Source organism: Calidris pugnax, unplaced genomic scaffold, assembly GCF_001431845.1.
Source record: "Calidris pugnax isolate Ruff unplaced genomic scaffold, ASM143184v1 scaffold8, whole genome shotgun sequence".
NCBI classification, from domain to species: domain Eukaryota; kingdom Metazoa; phylum Chordata; class Aves; order Charadriiformes; family Scolopacidae; genus Calidris; species Calidris pugnax.
Window position 1 is genome coordinate 16,102,314 of NW_015090830.1, and position 15,731 is coordinate 16,118,044.

Consider the following 15,731-nt stretch of genomic DNA (forward strand, 5'->3'; position numbering starts at 1 on the left):
ATGTAGCAGTGGCAGCGCCAAGGTAAGGAGCTGTGCAGCAGGAGATGGTGGGCTCGATGCTTGCCTGTCCACCTGCAGTGCTTTGAGAAGCCCCACTGGGAGCTGCTGGCAGGGCAGCCTGTATCCAAAACCCTGCGTCAGCTCCCAGCTGTGCCTGACCCACTGGTAATGCTGGTGGAGCGCTTTGCCATCTTTGGATTGTAGATGCTAGTGGTGGTTGTTCAATGTTTATTTCCCATTTACGTATTTGTTTTCAGTTACAGGACCCAAAGCTGCTGTTTGGCTTGCTGTGGTTGTTAGCTGGCTGGCAGTCTGCTGTGGGATTCAGGTTTTGTTAGTGTGCACAGAAACCAGTTTCTTTTTACTGCCAAATAATAAACATTGTGGAAATGAGGAAAATAAGAAATCTAATCTGTGCTTTTTCGGACTTTTAGATAGATGTTTACTAGAAAGTAACTGTCTATTTATTACATGTGAGCATAAATAATTAGTGTATCCTTAACATCAGTTATTTATTGCTAATAGAAAGGTAAAAAGCTTTCTTTGTTTTCCAGTGTTGCTCTCCATCCTGGTAAACATTTCTTTGATTTGAAGGTTTCTTTTACAGTGTAGAGTGTAAACATGGCATTTTCCTTCCTTCTCTGTGGCTTCTCTCCCCAAATGTAATTTATCACCAGTTGAGTTGAACTAAGTCTAATATACTTCTGTAATGATCCTGGAAGTAGTATACATGAGTCTGTAGTGGGAGAAGGGAGCAGAGAGAGTTGGTGAAAGACTTTAATGTTTCTGGCACTTTTTTGTGTGGCTCCTTTACTATTTGTTTGCTGTTGTTTATAGTACTTGGACATTGGGTAACTCATGGGGTGATATTGGATGACTGTAACTTTTTTTCCTTACTGTTCACTGCTTCAGATGAGAATAACAGTGCAGATACTAATGGACTAATACTGCACTATTAAGGCACAAACATAATGTTAGGATGAAAACTCTGATAGAAGCAAGTTTGTGAAGAGTATATATCACTTGCTCAGAAAAATTAGTGTTTCTGAACTATCAGAAACTGGTAGTAGTGTTGCTCATTACAAATACTGAAAAATCATCAGGTAAACCCTTAGAGATGTATGTGTTAGTCTCCCGTAAAAACTATGAGTCTTAAAATAAACAGAGTTGTCATCTCCCTGCTTACGGTTCATGTTCTAATTTCTTTTTCCATAAAGTTATAATCATGAGAACTGTTTATGTGAAAGTTAAACTTCTCATATGATTGTCTGATTCTCAGAGGAATGGTATTTAGGAAAGCAGCAAACATCACGACACTCATGATAAAGTCACGAGAGTTTTTTGTACTTTACAGTTATGTATAAGTTTTGAATCAATTTTTTTAGAAAAATAAATGTATGGGCAGATGGTGATATTTACTTAAGGGAAGCTGAATTCATTATCTGACTAGAACTGGGTATTTCAAGCAGCTGTTTGAAAATGAGAACTCACTTTCCATGAAGGGGAACGTATGTTTGGGGAAAATGGAGCCTGTTTTCAAAATGTAAGGCTATCCCTTGTTTAATGTATGTCAGAGGGGATGTGTATATGTGAATTCATTTATGGAAGAACCTTATCAGTAATAGCCAAGAAGTAATTTGGTGAAATAGTTTTGCAAACTCTTAAAAAAAAAAAGAAAAAAGGCAAAAAAAACCCCAGTCCTTCTAAAAGGTTTTAAAACTACGTAAAAGCTGTAGTTGCTCTTTCTTCTTGAGATATTCAACCAGAAAAAGGACTAAACCAAATACTTAGGGATCTTACACTGCTATGCTGAATTAAATTTCTGAATACCTGACTTGCCTTTACTTCAATTTATTGAGATAGGTCTACCTCCTGAATTAACTATGGAGAACATCCAGGCATAAGGTAGAAGAAAGGAAGCCAAATGTGAACATATGCATTATCTTTTACGGATCTGTTTTTTGGGGACTCTGTATTCTAGAATGAATCTACTTTATTTGCATATATATTTTTGGAGCTTAAGAGTGTGAAAAATAAAATTAGCTTGTTTATTCCTTTTTAGCACTTGTTTCTCTTATGTTCTGGTGGAAAGCTAAGCCAGATACTGTAATCCTAGTGTAAGGATGGAAAGCCATCCCTTGAAGCCTGTGGTCTTTTCATTGCTAATGTCCTTTTTTCCCCCATTTCTTTAAGAAGACTTTCATGGAAAATTCTTACACCCAGGAAACCCATGGCCCTGGATTTTTTGGTTCATAGAGAAATACAGACCAGTTTGTCGTTTAGAGCAGATGCCTTTCCCCAGTCACTAAAATTCTAATGCCTCTGTTTTCCATAATAAGTAAATTATTATGCTTAATTATTTTACTGGAACCTATGCTGTTCCTAGAACCCAGATGTTCGAGCGATTTTGCATCTTGGAATGGGCTTATGCATTTGGAGTGACTGAAGAGCTCATGAACCTCAAAACTCTTTGTTTTTGGAGTTATCTCTTTGAACACTGCAGAGCAATGCAGCTGTGAACACGTGAAGCACAAAACTTGTTTGTAAAGATAGGAAATGAGTTGTTTAGTTCAGACATCTTTCAGGGTCTTATCACTGCATTCCCCTTCCTGATATTTGGGGAGCCTCACAGCTCGGTACAGCGGTGTAAGCCGTGACAATAGCCATTCTGGGAACACATGGAAAAGGGGGTTTGTACTCACCCCAAAATGCTAACATTGGTTCTGACTCTGTGGAGCCTTTATTGTGAATGTTGTGCAGTACTCATATGTGAACTTAATATGCTGTTTGTGTATAAATATATGCCTTGTGATCTGGCCATCTGTTTTTGCACACAGTAGTTCAGTGGTTTGAAAGGTTAAACTGGTTTTGTTTGGCATTAAGTAAGAATTAGCAATGATTGCATAGTGTGGGCCGCTTGCATCTGGTTGATGTGGAACTCCTTCTGTAGCTTCTGCTGATGGGGGGAGGTGATATAACAATGAGTTAATGCTTGGAGTCTTATTATAAGCAAGTCCCTGTCTGCCAAAGGGGGTCGTTAAATTTCTGGGTTTCTCATAAGTGGTGTTCAGTTATTGCCTTGTGTTTTAACTGGATGAAAAATACTGTTTTAAAGAAGGCTTGATGTTTATTCAGCTGTAAAGAGTAGCAGTATCTGGAATGGGGTTAAGGCAAGGTCTAGAGTCATTAAATCTGATGCAATGATGCAGAAGACTGATAATTGAATAAGTTATCCTGTCCTGGCTGAAATTTGATCACAAGCATATTTTCCCTCCTCTGAAGTCAAAATAGTGGTTTATAATGGAAACTTTGTCATATTAATCAAGCAGACATTTGGATTTCGCTCTATCCCTGAGATACTAGCAATTCCTGCAGCAAGACTCTAGTTCCTAACTCAGTGTTTTGTTTTGTTTTTTTTTTTCTCTAGATCATAAGAGTTTGCAATGGCAATGCTCTGGAAATTCATGAGAGTAGCTAAGTATTCTAAAACAGCATTAGCACCAAAAGTAAAGGTAAGAGGAATTCCCACCCATTCAAAGCATTCTTCATCCAAGTCTGTACCTTCAGATTTTGCTGCCAACACAACACCCTGCTCAAATACTGTGGAACTGCTTGGTAAAGCTTATCCTCAGGATGACTACAGCAATGTCACAGAGAAGATTCTTTCCAAGGTGGGGAAGAACTTGCACAACAAAAAGCATCACCCTTTGTGGCTTATCAAGGAGCAGGTGAAGGACCACTTTTACAAACAATATGTAGGACGCCGTGGGACTCCGCTCTTTTCTGTCTATGATGGTCTTTCTCCAGTGGTTACAGTACAGCAGAATTTTGATAGTTTGCTTATCCCACAAAACCATGCCAGCAGAAGAAAAGAGGATAACTATTACTTGAATCGTGATCACATGCTAAGAGCACATACATCAGCTCATCAATGGGACTTGATACACTCTGGCCTGGATGCCTTTCTGGCAGTGGGAGACGTCTATCGCCGGGACACAATTGATAACACCCACTACCCAGTCTTCCATCAGATGGAAGGAGTTCGGCTCTTCTCCTGTCATGAGGTAGGAATCCACTAGTTGAGGTGAAAGAGATTTTGGGTAAGTTGCACGATCTTGTATTTGCTGTAAGCAAAGCGCATGCATGTAAACATGTTACAGCAACATACGTGTTAAGCTGTACGTTGATAAAGATCAAGTGGTTGATCATGTAGTTACACTTTTTAATTTGGGAAAAATATAGGTGGAAAAAGTTGAATTTGAAAACAACTCTAAACTTCCCCAGAAAAAGGTGGACAAAATGGGAAGACAATATTCCTGAAAGCTAGCAAAATAAGAATTATCTGAAAGGAAACAGCCCCTTCAGGTGATGATCTGCATGATTCAATTCTAGTTCTGTCACAGGTCTTTCTGATCAGATCAATTTACCTGAAATTTTGTCATACTAATACTTGAAGGACTCATGGATGTGAGTTGTTGCAGCTACATCCAGAGTGCAGTTTTTATTATGTCATCTTTTTTTCCTTTTAATACCTCCAACCTTCTGTAAATGAATGTCTTCTTTAATGAATTGCTCCATTCTTCATCCCATCCTAAAGCTGCCTTGAATGATTCATCTGTTGCAGCTGATAGTTATGGGTGTGTAATACATACACAGCAAACTCATCAGAGTTCAGGGGCATCAGCTAAAGAGCTCTAGGTAGATGTCCAAGACTCTTGAGTTTATATATTTCGTTGGCACAGCTTGCATGTTCTGCACATGCTCGGGTGTCATTAAGTATTCTGCTGTATCGTTGATGAATAGTAAATATAAGCCAGTTTGTTTTCCAAATAGTAATTGATTTGTATAATTTGTGTATGCTCGTAGCAGTACTGCCAAATTCACATTTCTATAACTAAAACTAGCTTATTCTAATAATACTGAGATGTAGAACGTTCTTAATGTGGTTGCCAATGGGTGACAGGAGCTTGGCAGGGAAGCCTGATGGGTTTGGATGCCTGAGGGAAAACTAGGATAATCATAGAGCGCTGCTTTTCTCACTGGTGGAGAGGGTTCGTGCTGCCTGCACTGGTGTTTCCCACCTCATGCTGTCAGTGCTGCTTCTCCTTAGAAAACATACCTGCCTCTGCAGGCGTTGTGTGAGCTGTGTGCTGTCCAATACAGCTTGCAACCGGTACTCTGGTAACCAGGAATGGGCAATCTTGCAGATTTACCCCATCTCATTTGCTGTTCTTTTCCCATAGGCCTGTTTATGAAGACAATTAGGGTATATGCAAGAGAAAAATGTACAATACTACATTAAGAAAATGCCATTTCTATGTGGTTTATGTTTGTGACAATTTTTTTACTTGAGCAGGAGTTCAGGAATTGGTATGGGAAGATTTTACCTGTCACAACATTATATCATTTACACTCTCTCAGTATGGAATTTCTGCAAACTTGGGTGTGATTGATCTAATAATTGAAATTATTGTTAATGAATATGCCCCTTTAGAAATTTTGGTCCTAATGACAAACTATTCCTTTCTTCTCTACAAATTTACGAATAATAATAATAATATGATTTTAATAACAGGAAAGAATGTTACAGAAATGTTCACTGACGTCTATCTAGAAATACACAATGTGTAACAATCTGATTCATTGCATTGTAGATTGCTTTTTTCTTTTTTTCGTCTTTCTTTTTCCCAAAGAAAATGATTGAAATAGCTATCTTCAAATTCATCAGCTATTAACAATGTACTGGAAAATGTCTGTGTGTCTAAAGAGTGGAAGTCCTGTTGACTGTCTGTATCACTGAAGGAAGAATAGTGGTATGGTGTACAATGTGTAAAGTCTTGTTTATTGGGCAACAGGAATAAATTGTGAACCTGAGCATGATCTAAAGCATCTTTTTTTTGCAAATTGAATGCTGATAGAACATTGCAATATGTAAAGCTTCTTACAGTCATCATCACAAGAGCCTTGTGGAAAAAATTGAATGTATAATTCTGAAATTTCACTGGGGACTGTTTCTGTGTTTTATATTCTGGTTGCCTGTTCAAAATAACCCAAATTTAAATAATTCAGAAGGAACTGTCTGAGCGGAACAAAGACTAAATGGAGGTAATACTACATGAGAGAAATATTTTTATATTTTCATATTAATTTATTTATACACATGTTAAAGTTGTAATCCACTAAGCAGAAATGTGTGAATGTCAGGGCCTGTTACCTTCATCTCAGACTTTTCATTCATAACCAGACTGCAGTCTCTGGGAGGAGGAAATTTGCACAATACTGAGGATAAAAATCTTTAGAACTAAGGGAAGAACTGTTAGGTCTTAGCTAAAGCCCTGGGTATGTATCATCTTATGGCCAATACAGTAATATTATATGCCATAGTTAGTCTACTGCTCTGCTTTGTTCTTTTGATTTATACGTTTATCCTTTTTTGTTTGCTTAGTGAAAGTGATCACAGAACTAGGGAGGTTAGAACAAAACCCAAAACCTAGAGTGATTTGATAGAAGCTTTAATTTAGAGGAATTTGACAGTTTGGGAAGCCGGAAAAAGGTCAGTTAATCCTCAACTGAAATTTTAGGCAGGATAAGAAAGATGTAGAAGATGTAGAAAAGTATCTCTGCTTTACAAATAATCAAATTCTGTAGTCAAGGCTAAGTTAGAACTTCTGCCCTTGAATTATACTAAAAGTTTCAGTGATCTTCATACCAAAGTTAAAATCAATACCTTGGAAGTACAAGCTGGAAAAACAAAACATAGTTTGGCAGTTTTACAGTGTTTTATTCTGAGGTGCTTGTGAGCTATTTGCTGCTTTGGCTTTACAATTTTTCATGACGGTTGGTTGATTATTTTTGTAAGAGAAAAATAATCTACGTTTCAAAGATGGGCAGGTAGCTGATGTTTTTATGCACCTTTGTATGAGTGGACACATTAAAATGCTAAAGAAATTCCCATCTTCCAAATTAACTAATTTTTAAAAGTTTGAATAATTCATGCATAGACTTTTTAAAAATGTCCTTGGACTGTCATTTAAAAATATTTTAGGTAATTACCACCTGAATATAGTATATAGAGGAGTTAGAAACTAATAGAAATAGTTAAAACCAATGCCAAAATAGCTTCCCAAATCTGCTTCAAAATTCTAGATGTAAAATGAATTATTCTTCTTAAATAGTACCCCCAAATGGTGTTTCTTTTATATTCTTTTCCCCCAGCATGTCTGTTTTCCTTCTAAGGATCGTACAGATACTTTTTTGTCTTCTGTGCTGTGTGGCTTTTTTCTGGTTTTGTTTTTTTTTGGTTTTTTTGGTTTTTTTTAAGCTTTTGGGTTGGCAGTATTGATACTACTGTAGTCAGGTTTGAACTGGCAAACTTTCATGGGTGGTTTATAAAAGAAATTATTCTTGTGCTATGTTGTAGACTTTGATGCAGTCCTTACCACAATTTATGGAAAAGAGAAAAAAAAATTCTCAACTAAATTGCACTTTGTGCATTTTAGCCAGCAGAGGGAGCCAATATAAACCCAATGGCAATCTCAGAACATTTTGCATTTAACAAATAATGTTTACACATTGGAAGGAGATTTCATAAGGTATTTTATAGTCTGTAGTGAATATACATAAATTTTAAGGGGAACAGATGTGAAAACATAGGAATTTTTCTTCTAGTCTAGTAACCTTTTTCCAATGGAGGCCAATACGAGATTGTTCAGATGGAGAAAAGGTGCTCTCATCAGGCTCGTTTGTGCAAACATCTGAAAGTTGTAAGCAGAGAGACTGCGAAGAAATAGTAGAGATACTTCTTTATTCTCCATTGAAGTGTTTTTGGTGGAAATGACAACGTTTTTGTTAGGATAAAATGGAAAACTGGAAATATTCCAGTTAAAAATAAGAACTGCTCCTCCAAAGCAGTATATATAATTGCAAATTTTTTTTTGATATTGTAACTTAATAGTGCTTATATCCTGACATGTAGAAACTCTTGTCTTACATAATAGAAATACAGATTTCCTCTTATTCTTATAAATACATATGCCTTTCCTCATTTTTTTGTAGTGTACTTTAATCATATTTCTTGGGTATTGTTAAAAAAATTGCTTAAAAAAGTTGCTTTTATCCTTTTCCTTATGCTTTGGTGTAGTTGTGAACACCTGATTGACCTACATCTTCGGTTACACTTTTTTAAAACCTTCTTTTTTCCTTTTCTTCTTTCTTATTCAACCACATGCCTAGGTTTTCACTTGCAAGACTAGTGTCATTAGCTTTGAGTTCTCCAAAGTCTCTTATGTTACTATAGCTTTGGACTCTGTGCTTCTGTTCTGACACTATATCAAAAGAAAGCTCCTTCTTGTCTTCAGTCACTTTTTTTTTCCTCCTCACATGTGAAGGAGTTAAAAAAAATTAGTGTTCTGGGGATCAGCCTATTATATACAGAGTGATTTGGAGCATTTACAGTATGTGTGAGAATATTTGTGTATGTAACTGGGAGTAATAAAAGCAACATCTAGTTGGGCGCTGAGGAACAAATATTTAAAAGTGCTTAATTATTAATTCAGGAAAGGTATACTCTTAGCTCTCTGCAACCTGAGGATAGGGAGAGGCCGGTCCGGCTGTGATAGAAAACCCTGAAATCAGCGTCTGGAAATCCCCTTTTCTGTCTGTTTCTTCGGATTTGGATGATGCTCTTCTGATGCTCTAATCCTCTGGTGAGGATTAAGGTGTGTGTGAGAGTCAGTGACTCTGTAGCCAGATGAGATGGATGTGGAGAGTCCTTCTGACTGAGGGCATTCATCTCCTGTTGTGTAATAGCAGGTGTGAGTCAGAGGGAATTTGGGATTTCCTGGATGCTCTGAGGTATTAGTATTGAAGTGGAGATCCATGCAGCTTTCTTCTATAGGTGGCAAATGATGAAGTAGAATTTTTTTTTCTTTTTTTTTTTTATGGTGGATATCTGTCACATATCTCCCTATGTGGATCCATGCTTGTGCCATCTCTTGATGATACCATTGCATGCCAGCAGTTGCTATACCTGCATCTTAAGCACATCCAGGCATGGGAAGTGGTGCACGCATTTGGTGAGATGCCATCTCAAGGACTGTGCATCACATCAAGTTTCAGGTGCTGCCTCTGGGATGGTGTTTGAGATGCTGGTTGTGAGCAGTGCATCAGTCCCAAGGAGCCTGTGGGATGGCTTACAGAAGCAGGAGCACCTGAACTAGATCCACCATATTAAGAAAAAAGCAGAGCAGCATTGCTGCACTACAATATTCTGAGGTGAATTTATTGCTGAAGCTGCAATTTCGCTGAGTGGTAGGAATAGAGGGCCTGGTTAGTTTAGTTGGAACTGATTTGTCTCGTGGATGTCAACCCGAGTTGCGAATGTTGTATTATTCAGTATTTTCCAAGCTGTGGTGTATAAATCATGCCATAATAAATAAAGTTTCACTGGTCCGAGGACCCACATTCTATTCTTCATTATTTTTAGTTGAAAATTCGACAGCAAAGGGCATCAGAAGGTCTGTGAGATTTTCATAGGGGTCCATGGTCTAGAAAGTTTGGAAACCACTAGTGCATCTCTTGTTGCAAAGGCTTCATATCAAATAGATTTTCATACTTCATCTTACTTTGTCTCATGCAGCTAAAAAAGAAATCCAACAATGCTTTTCAGAATCAGGCAATTAAATCTATTCAATGCAGTATTTAAATCATGCAGGAAAAAAAAAAGAACAAAATGTCTACAAGTCTATTTGGGAAGTCTAGGGTACTTAAAAATAAAGGAATTTCTTTTGCCTCAGGAAGAGAAGTGTGCGTCCTATCATACACATCTCATTTACTGATATCTGTGTATAAATGATACCTGTGTAGCACTGTTGCTTTTTCTTTGCTATTCAAAAACATCTATATAGTTTTCCTTTAAACATGATGACGATTTTGGTTTTTTTCAGAAACATTTTGTTAGGTTAAAAATAAAGGGCAAATAGAAATAACCTTTCCTCACTGTAATTGGAGGAGTGAAACTGGAAGGATCCTGAAATTAAGGTGACCACCTGCAAGCTTGTTGCTTGAAGTGATTTTTGCCTCTTTTTCCCAAAACAAATGCTTATTGATGCGCGGTAAAGAGCATTCTGTTGTGCAGATGATGGACTGTGTGTATCTTTGGCACCTGAAATGGCCTGGATGGGGGTGCAGGTTTACAAGTTTCATCGTCCTGGAGGCTGATATGGACTTGGCATTAGGTTTTCTTTTTGATGAGCCGTCTTCAAGTGGCGTCATCTTCATCATTCCTCATCCATCGGTTGAGTATGACAGCACATTTAAAATGTTGTGGAAATGGTTTGCTGTTTGTAAGTGGATTTAGAGTGCAGCTGTTTGTTTATTTATAGGGATATTCATCAGGGCCGGAGAGTCAAAATGTACTCGGTGTGGCAAGGTTGAGTGTTGCCACATGCAGATCCTCCTGTAGGGCTAGTCTTAAGTGCCGGTTTGTCTGTGAGTATAAGTACATGAGCATTATGTATTCATTATCTTAATGGCTGGCATAGGCATGACTGGCAGGAGGAATACACAACTGCGTTGTGGAAAGACAGGATGTAGTTAGGGATCTTTCTGATCTGAAACCTACTATGAATGCCATCCTGTAAAGAGACGCTTAATCTTGGACTGAATCCTGCGCGTGCAGATAATGAAGTGATGTGAGATTAAAAGAAGTCTGTCAAGTGACTGACGAAATGTTGGGGGCCTGTGTTGAAATCGCATGTGTGATTTCTGCCCTCCGTGCCAGGCTGAGAAATACCATGAAGTGCTTTTAAAGGAGCATAGCTCCGTTTGTATTTTTCCAGATAAACCCCAGTATCTTTTGTCTGCTACATGTTACCAATTTTGACTTTATTCTTATTATGAATGAATTTCCAGTCAGATGATAAGGTCAGTTTGATTCCTTTCTGCCTTCTCCTTTGTAATGCAGCATCAGTCAGATATGCTGATAAATGCTGGTAATTATTAATTTTTTTTGACTTTTGCGTGATGACACAATATTTAGTGTTTACATGCCATCACTTAAAGAACAAACTTGTTGTTACGCTAGACAGATACAAAGGTGCTTGATTTATGGCTACAGGAAATTTTCTTTTCTGGTAGCAATAGTGACTGATCACATCCAATACAATAAAATAGTGCATTTTATTTTGGTCTGCACTGAAGGAGTAAATGTACATGAAATTGTGGCATCTTAGCTGTGCCAGTGTTTTATGCAAGAGTGTTAGATTTATTTTTTTTCTTTTTGCTCAGATATGTGCTTGACAAGAATTGACATCAAAAAGGAGCAACTGTAGGTGATTCTTCATTTTATTCAAGATTTGACTTTCCCAGCTTTATGTATATAGAAACATTGAAGTGTTTCTAATCCAAAACATGTACTTAGTACAGTTCAATCATTGTAATAGTGAAATTGGTGTATCAGCTTAAAACTGCTCATATTGACATAGCAATGTCGGTGAATGAAAAGATGGGAATAAATATTAATATGACTGTAAGGCATCTTTTTTTTCTCAATATAACCCTGTCCACAGCTGTGCTGAAGTTGATAGGATCTGACTGAGCCTCTGTAGAGAGTACCAAAGTGCCTCTTGGTGCCTGACTGTAGGGGCTGTTTTCTTGCCTCTGCCTGCCTTTTGGGGACACCCCCTAAGGCTGTGCATTCCGGCCAGTGCAAACTGGTGCGGATTCATGCCTGTGTCAAAAGCGGCCCAGCCCCATCCCATGTGCCAGTGTGTCTTTTTGTGCTGCCAGTATGCTCATAATTGGTTACTGAGCTGAATTTGGCCATTTTAACATCCCTGGGTTTTCACCCTTCTCCTGGGTTACTTCTCATCCAGATCCACCTCCCCAGCTCGGTGCGCTGCTGCACGGACACTTGTCCTGGCTTGGAGAAGGAGATGGGGCATATGGCTGGTTTGGCAGGATGAAGGGGCTGGCAGGTTAGAGGGCCAGGGCATGTCTGAATGCATTTGCTTTAATGGTTCTTGCACATATTTTATTGCTACATCTGATATAATCTACTAAAATAGAATTTTGCTTCGGAGAGTAATTGTAGTATCAACACTTCAGGAATAATACAGTGGCAAGGACAAGTAATTCTGTGTATTTGTTGATACAAATGCTGTATTTGAAAGGCAGTGTCCAGACTCTCTGTTCCTTGCAGTGGTCTGAGGAACCAGTTTTAAGCTGGGCAGTGAGGGGGAGGGCAGAATGAAGGGCAAAAGGAAGAAAAGAGTTTCATATCCTAAAATATTGTTGATGGGGAAAAATAGCAAATGCATCTTCTAATGTGTAAATACAGTGTATTCTAGTCCAAAGGGGGAAAAAATCTCTGTGGCCTGAAGGGTGTTTCTGGCTTACAGAGGGTAGTCTCTTCAGTCAATAGAAAGAAAAAATAGCTACCTGTAGCAGGTAGTTCAGACAAGGAACCCAATTTAGCCACTCCAGGGTCCTGTGTGAGGGGCCCGTGTCTGTCCATTGACCACCCAGTGAGCCTATGACAATTTACCTCCCTAGGGTAATGCTGGCCTCAAAACCACATGTTGGATGGCTGATCTGCACTGCTGACAGTCAATTAGTTATAGGGTGGGTATTGTCTGCTTCTTCCAGCCAGAGCAGAAATAACGGCAGTAGGAAGAAAGGGGTTCCTTCAGGTGAGCACTTGAATAAAGAATCTTTTATTTTAAAGTGTAATACCTAGTTTTGTCAAGCTGCTGCTGTTTGATTAGTGAAGGTCTTTTTGTTAGAATGATAGATAATAGTTTCGTTTAATATTTCTCTTTTTCCTTTTTTATTTTGTATTTTTCTGCAGTGCACTAAAGATATTAACTTGAGAGGTGTTTTCTCAATATTTCAGTTGTCTCCTTCTGACTAGCAACACAAAGTTAAATGCTACTGATGGGGTTTTTTTTATTCCCTCAATCCATTTTGCTGCTAGTTTGCATGCTATCTAAACTTATATTCCTTTGCCTACATTGTATCTGTATGAAATTTGCTAGAAGCTAAGCTTGCTTAATTGTGCCCAGCATTTGTAGCCTATCAGAGGTTCACTTGAACTTTTTTAAAAAGTATTTATTGCACTGAAGGCGTCAGACTGCAATTAAAACAACTTTTGTGGGCATCTGTGAGTTGTTAAGGGTACACACTGTTCGTGGCATCTCCTGAGTAGGAGCTAGTTATGCTGAGAGGCTTAATGTGGAGAAAATCACAATGAGTGTTTTTTCTCCTCTGTGTGTGCTTACTTGACTATGGAAGGTGGAGGAGGAGGGGCAGGGAAGGGCACTAGAAACACTTTCACAATTCGCTCTCTTGCCCTCAGAACTTAACAAGAGTTATTTTGTGTACAACTGGAAGGATTTCCAACAAAAATCCTCCTTACAGTGTAAAAAAGACACAGACCCTCCAACGACATGGCTTAGCCAGAGTGTTTTATTGTTCTCTCAGAGAAGATGTGGAATTGCTGGTATGTATCTGTCTGGAATCACCTGTCCAGAAACCTATGGGAATGTACAGGAAATCAGAAACCCTCAGCTTCCAGCAGATGTGGTGGAGAGTGGCCTCTGCATGAAGAGCAAGCCTGTCACATCCCATATACAGCCTGTCCCTGTGCTTTGTCGTTTATCTGGAAACCCCAGACCAAGACCGTGAATCCTTAAATGCTCCCCATAGACACAATTCCTGTGCACAGAAAGGTGCTGTGGGGAGGAAAGCGCAGGAAAATGGTAGTTATTAAATGAATAAGCTGTACCCAAGAAGAATCAAATGTAAACAGCTTAAGGTCTCAGTAAACTGCCAGTGGTTTTTTGTCTTGGTGTTGTTTTTTGTTTTGTTTTGTTTTTCAAGTTCATTTGTTTATAGATTTTAAAAAGTGTTGGGTTTTTTGTTACTTCTTCTACATCATTCAGTTTCTAAAAAACATTGAAACTCTGATAAATGCCATTGTGTATTGTAGGTTTTGGGATGTAATTTACATGTACAGTGTACTTTGTTTTGTGTGATAACTTTCAAAGCAACAGGATCAGAAAAAAAAAGCGCTTCCTTTATGAATTGATATTTTCCTGTAGCTAATCATATTATTTGAAGATACGATACAGAAATAAAACAAATCTTATTGTTTGAATGTTTCTGTTCTTGCAATGATTTATCTCTCTGTTTAGTGAACAGAATTTGTATAAAATCGGTCTTTACGTTTCTTTTTCATGGTGCAGACTTAGCAGGTAAGATTTGCACTTGAATACAACCTCATTCTCTGTTTTCGTTCAGAGCATAATTGATGCAAAGCGCTGGTGTTTTTTGTGGTTTTGTTCTAGTTGTTCTCCAACATTAAAGATGGTGAAGGCTTACAGTTGTTTGAGCAAGGTCATCGCACCGCACACAAGCAGGAGTGTCACACCATGGAGGCGGTGAGGCTGGTGGAGTTCAACCTGAAGCAAGTGCTCACAAAGCTCATGACTCACATCTTTGGTGATGGTAGGTTCTTGCACCTTTTTCCTGGACTGCTGATGGTTGTAGGCATCCACACTTTTGAGAAACATTTTCCTGCATGATGAAAACAGGAGGCTTAGGGGTGGTGTTGGCAGCTGGTATACTGAAGCAGCCATGTCAGTTGTTCTTCTAATGAGAGTTACAGTAATTTTAGGAGTCTTCATTCATATTTTTTACCTTTACATTTTTGTCTTAAGTTTGGTCAGAGTTCCATCACAGTGTCTTTAGTGTCAGAGTAACTGGCTATTGACTGACCTTTCAGCTGTAACCTGTATTTATGTTATTGTTCTTTAACACTATTGTATCCACGCCTTATAAAATTATTGAGCAGAGTCCAAGAGGCCACACTCTTTGGGTTTTTCCTAAATACTAGTGCACACAACCCTGTGCTGAATCAGGATTTTGTGAAGAGGTTTTGGTATGCAGCGTGTCAGGGTAACGTGTTGGGTATGAATACGGGTAGGGACAAGTGCCAGACCCAACTACAGACACTTGTATGGCAAAAGCCGTGTGTGGGTTCTGTGAGGAGAGGCAATTCCAGCACAAAGCTGCGTGGGACCACCTCTGCTTCATCCTCGTGGGTCTCCTGTGTCCCTGGAGGGGCAGAGCATGGCTGTGGCACCACACCTGGGGCTGCATCAGAGCTGGGCACCACGGTGGAGCGTGTGGCAGCGTGGAGCTTGGCAGGAGATGGGGTACGTATGTGCATGTGCTGCTTTCCTGCATGTACACTCAGTGTCGTGTTTTCCTCGTGCAAAAAAACACTAAACCGTGCAGCCGAGGAGAGGTGATGTTGGGTAAGTTTGCACCAAGCTGAAAAATAATGTGTGTGGTACTTATGGTGGAATAAGCAAGAGTAATGAATGTCTGTGTGTACGAATGAAATATCCTTTCCAATGGAACTACCTGCTTTTGGTTTCAGTAGCTGAATTTATAAATGGCCTGAGTCAAAATTGCTACATTAATGCTATTTCCTGGCAAGGAGGCTTCTCTTCTGAACTGATTCATTTTTTCTGTTGAGGAACTACTGGGTAATATTAGAATGCACAGGAAACGCTGGCTACTTTCAAGGCTCTTTTAAGATGCCCACTGAATTTAGAGCAGTAGTTCCAGGAGTGGATTGATTACAGTAGCAAGTCCTATATATAACTGCTTGAATATTTGTCTGAAATTCTCAAGTTTAATTTACAGCAAGCAAAACTTTTACCAGT

The 15,731-nt window shown here is 38.8% G+C and overlaps 1 protein-coding gene across 4 annotated transcripts in view; it reads left to right on the plus strand.

Moving 5' to 3' along the window:
* Window positions 1–15,731, plus strand: part of FARS2 (phenylalanyl-tRNA synthetase 2, mitochondrial) — a 245,632-nt gene that overhangs the window by 54,815 nt on the left and 175,086 nt on the right. For all 4 annotated transcript variants that reach the window (XM_014940922.1, XM_014940919.1, XM_014940920.1 and 1 more), the window contains 2 exons: window positions 3,428–4,064; window positions 14,346–14,505. In XM_014940922.1, coding sequence (XP_014796408.1) covers window positions 3,444–4,064; window positions 14,346–14,505 — 781 coding nt within the window. In that variant the 5' untranslated portion in view covers window positions 3,428–3,443. The remainder of the gene's footprint in view (window positions 1–3,427; window positions 4,065–14,345; window positions 14,506–15,731) is intronic.